Source organism: Carlito syrichta, unplaced genomic scaffold (assembly GCF_000164805.1).
Source record: "Carlito syrichta isolate Samal-C Ts95f unplaced genomic scaffold, Tarsius_syrichta-2.0.1 Scaffold289169, whole genome shotgun sequence".
Classification (NCBI taxonomy): Eukaryota; Metazoa; Chordata; class Mammalia; order Primates; family Tarsiidae; genus Carlito; species Carlito syrichta.
Window position 1 is genome coordinate 1 of NW_007233265.1, and position 4,627 is coordinate 4,627.

A 4,627-nucleotide genomic window follows, 5' to 3' on the forward strand; every position below is an offset into this window, starting at 1 on the left:
CAGAGATGCGGCTCCTCGGGGGTCGCCTCCTTTCACCGGCCGGCCCTTGAGGTGTCTTTCAGCGTGACGAGCCCGACGTGCAGACCGGCGTGGAGGCGCGTGGGTGCGTGGGGTGGTCTGGCAAGATGATGTGCTCACAGTTGTCCTGCTCTGCTTTGAAGCCCAGAGAGGGCTGCGTGGTCCGTGTCCTTCGTCTCAGCACTTTCCCTTTTGAGCTTTCATTCTGCCCGTGTTGAGAACAAAGACACCATCACGACATGTTTCGGTAGCCGACTCTGAAAGCGACACTTGTGTGCATCAATTGGATACTGATGAGTTACCCATTTTTAAGAATACTTGGTTGCTCGACTCATACTTTGTTGAAGAATGACAGGGACCTGCGAGACAGAGAGAAGATGTCATTTTTTTTCTTTTTTTTTTTTGAGTCGGAGTCTCACTCTGTCGCCCAGACGGGAGGGCAGCGGCCACTCCCGGCCCCCGCCGCCTCGACCCGCTGGGCTCCGGCGATCCTTCCGCCTCAGCCTTCCAGGTAGCCGGAATTACAGGCGCGCGCTACCACGCCCGGCTGATTTTTTGATTTATTGTCGCGATGAGGTGAGAAGATGTCAAAGACGTGTATAACACAAAAATACTCCAGACACAGGACAGTGAGGGAGAGAGGTGGCCAGAGCCCAGGGCTGCCCTTAGGGTCCTGCTTGGTGGCCAGGCCCGATTCTGAAGCCTTCGGGGTCTCCTCCTCCACTTGCACAGCCCCTGCTCGTTGGATCTTGCTTTGCTTTCAGTCAGCTTTTCTCGAGATTGAGTTCCTTAAAAGAAACCACAAACCCTGCCTGAAGTCTGTTTCTGTAATAGACGAGCTCGTGTATATACAACATTAGTCAGTGTTTGGTAGCTATGTTTGCCCGGGAAAATCTGGTTAACTAAACGCAGATTAGCTTTTGCTTGTTGGTTTAAAATCCATTACTGACTTCAGTGCTCCCTTTTTGGGACTGGGGTAGAAGGAATTCATATTTATTATGCGCTGATATGCTCGACACTGAACTAGGTGTGTATGTGTGATGTTTAATTTTCATGGCAACCCTAAGACATAGGGATGATCATCCACTGTTAACAGGTAAGGAAACTGAGGCTCATGAAATGTGCCCGGTATCTCTTGGTAACACATGACAACGCCTTGGCTGAAACCCAGGTCTTTGCCCACCTTAAGGACCCAACAGAAGCAGTTTTGTAAGTAGTGGTTAGGCCCCAGCTAGTCCACAGACGTTGTTGGGGAGGGAATGCAGCCATGCTGTTTTGAGGACAGAGCAGGCCTACCCACCTGGCCATCACTTATCATGTTGGTGTGTTGTGTGTAAGTCACACCTTTCTAAAAGGACTCGGGTTGCTTGTTTAAAATATTTATATGGAAACGGTACTCGAGTGTGACTGCTGTGAGCCGTTTCCACCCCTGTCTGGGAAGAGCGCTCTCCTGCGTGCCCTGAGCAGCTGGGGACACATCCCACGCTCTCTGTGCTCCCTCTGTGGGGCACTGGGGGAGAAGCAAGGGCTGACCAGTGGGGAGGGCTTGAGCCCACCCAGCGTGGTGGCCATCTCCGTCCTTTGCAGGCACCTGCTGCGGTGGCAGCCAGTGGCTGAGCAAAGCCTGCCGTGCCCTTCCTGGGGCTTGCGTTCGTCGACTAGCCCAGGGAGGTGCCCACTCACGTTTCTCTCGGGCAAGTGCGTGCAGAAGGCTCTCCTTAATCAAAAGGTTGTCTTCTTTGATATTGTGCATTCATGCCTGAAAAATACGGGGTTTCCATCATTTCCTCCTGTCTGCCTAACGTGGTCTTTCCCCAGGCCGGCACCGGTGGGTCGTCTACACGACTGAGATGAACGGCAGAGACACGTTCTGGGATGTGGATGGGAGCATGGTGCCTCCTGAGTGGTGAGTCGAGCCAGCGCTCCCTTTTCTTTCTGTGTTTCCAAATGAAGGCCGGGTCTTGCTCGTGGCCCTCCAGCACACCCCGCCTCAGCCTCCCGAGGAAGCGGCCGGCGCATGCCACCTCGCCTGTTTCACTTTGTTCTGTTACAAAAGCGGTTACTGAGCGTCTTATTTACGAGGCAGTCAGGGTGTTGTTCCGAAAGCATCAGCCCGGTTAGGGGCTGTGTAGCAAGTTACCCTAGAACTTCATGGCTGAAGGCAACAACTATCGGGCTCGTAGTTTCTGCGGGTCAGGAGTTCAGACAAGACAAAGCGGGGTGGCTTCTCTCGCCCCCAGATGTCCGGCGCCTCCACCGGAAGACGCAGAGACCGGACACTGGAGGCCTCTGGCGGGCTCCGGAGCGTCTGGCAGCTAGTGCTGACTGTAGCCGGGCCGCAGCAGGCTGGGGGCCGGGACACCGTCCGCGGCCGAGGGGGAGCCGGGCGCCCCCACCTCGTCTGCCCGAGTCTTGGAAGTCGTCCTGCCTCTTCCGTGTGCGTCCGGCGAGGCGGGCAGGGCCCTCTGCCAGGTGCTGTGGGGAAACAGGGCCCCGCGCTCTGCCTCGCTCTCTCTTTTGATTTCTGTCTGTGTGAGTGATGGCGTCTTGCTGTGTTGCCCAAGTTTGTCTCGAACTCCTGGGCTCAAGCGATCCTCCGGCCTTGGCCTCCCATAGCTCCAGCATTACCGGAAAGAGCCTTGGAGCACTTTAAAACGCGGATAATGCAACTGGGAGAATTGGTTTTTTATATTAATTAATTTACTTATCGTAGAGACACAGTCTCACCCAGTTGCCCAGGCTGGTCTCGAGTCCCTGGGCTCAGGCAGTCGTTTCGCCCCCACCTCCCAAAGTGCTGGCCTGATTTTTAAAATTGTATTTCAGTTAAATTGGCTACTTGATTGGACAGACAGTTGGGTTTTTTTTAATGCCATGTGAGCTAACCAAGCATGCTTGCACTGTCCATGAGCAAAACATGTTTGCTAGCTACCACCAGTTTCAACACCCGACCTGCTGCTGGCATGAGCTGGGAGCCCTGGCCGCGTCCGTGGTGCAGCTTGAGGGCCACGACGAGGGGAATGTCTTTATGTGAGGCTCCCGGGTCCTCGCTGTGAGAAGGCGGCGCCAACCTGGACAGCCTCAGGCACCATCTGGGCTCGCGGTGGCACTTCTCCTAATGGAAGTGGGGATCCCTGGTTCAGGCAAGGCCCGGTACCCGGCAGCTCCAGGGCTGGAACCTGTCCCCTTCTCCACGGGGGCAGCCCCTGGGCTAGGGGACCCGAGGCCCTGGCCTCCAGGTGGGACGCAGGCTTCGGAGCAGAGCGTCCTGGCTCTGGCTTGCTCCTCGGGCGGGGCTGGTCCTGGGAGGGAAGGCCTGGGGCCGTCTTGCCAGCTCGGCAGCTGCCTCCTTCTGGCACTCGCTCCGCCGGGGCTCCCAGTCCACGTGCTGGAGACGACTCAGGTGAAGGGCGGTGAAACGGGTTCAGCGCCATCGGGCGGTAGAAGCCTGGAATGAGGAAACCACATTTGGCCAAGCAAGGCCTTTGACGTGCTCTGAGCTCCCAGGAACAAGAAGCTGGGAGCTGTGCAAGGTCACATCACTCCAGCAGGGCCTGAGGGCCGTGAGGATGCCGCTTCTGGGGGGGACTGACCCCTGAGGACTGCGATGTCCCCGATGACCCTGACTTGCCAGGGAAGCTCCAGCTTGGGGGCGAGTCTCCCAGGGAGAGGGGGCTGGGCAAGCTGGGCTGTGGGTATTCCACGCCCCCTCTGCTGAGTGTGGCGCTTGGTGGAATTCTCCAGGGGGGCCCTTGCCCTCGAGCCATGGGATACATTGGGAGTTGGGCCAGTTCACCTTGTCGTGTCGTGCCTGTGGAGAGTAGTGAATAGCAACTACATCATTCCAGCCTCTTCATTGTGCACGGAAGTGTTTATTTGCTGCCTGCCAGGTGCTGGGAGCCACTGTGGGCCCTGGAAACACTACAGCAGGTGGGACGAAGGCCTGGGTCTGGTGGGGGAGGCGGAAGGCCTGTGTGTCCCACACTCGAGGCTGCAAAGGCAAGGATGGCGGTGTGGAGCCAGGATCTGTAGGGGTAGAGAGTGTGGGAAGATTGGGAGCCTGTTTTGTACAGGAGCTGAGGGCCGTTTCTTTGAGGAAGTGACGTCCGAAGAAAGACCTTGAGGAGAGGGAGGCCCGGACGTCTGAAATGCATTGCTGGATCTGACCGCTGACTGGAGTGGAGTGTGTGGGGGCAGGTGTTCAGCAGTGAAGGTCCTGGTTACACAGGCCCGGTAAGCCATGGCACGCATGTGGCTTTTTTCCTGCACGTCTTGGGAAGTCACTGGAAGGAAAGGTAGGATGGGGTCTGATCTGTCGTCTGTACCATTTGGGACCATCCTGAACCGCTGTAAGTACTTGAATGATCTCAGGGTCAGTTGCCAAACACCTCAGTGTGTGGTTTCTGCAAACGGGAGCATCTTCCTGCATGACCACAACGTGGCCGTCAATGTCAGGAGGTTAGCGGTGGGCCGCCTTGAAGGGAGGCAGAGCCCTGCCCGTGCCCCTGGGGCTCTTGGGCCAGGCCTGAGATGCAGCGGACCTTAGAGCGGCGAGCGGCGAGCGGCGCGCACACAGACGCCTCTAAGATGTTTCACGTGGGAGCCCTCAAGA

General features: G+C 57.1%; 1 protein-coding gene across 1 annotated transcript in view; it reads left to right on the forward strand.

Moving 5' to 3' along the window:
• The first annotated feature begins 589 nt into the window (after positions 1–589).
• Positions 590–4,627, forward strand: part of LOC103256260 (NADH dehydrogenase [ubiquinone] 1 alpha subcomplex subunit 12) — a 14,664-nt gene continuing 10,626 nt past the window's right edge. The window contains exons 1-2 of the mRNA XM_008054157.2: positions 590–594; positions 1,826–1,924. Coding sequence (XP_008052348.2) covers positions 590–594; positions 1,826–1,924 — 104 coding nt within the window. The remainder of the gene's footprint in view (positions 595–1,825; positions 1,925–4,627) is intronic.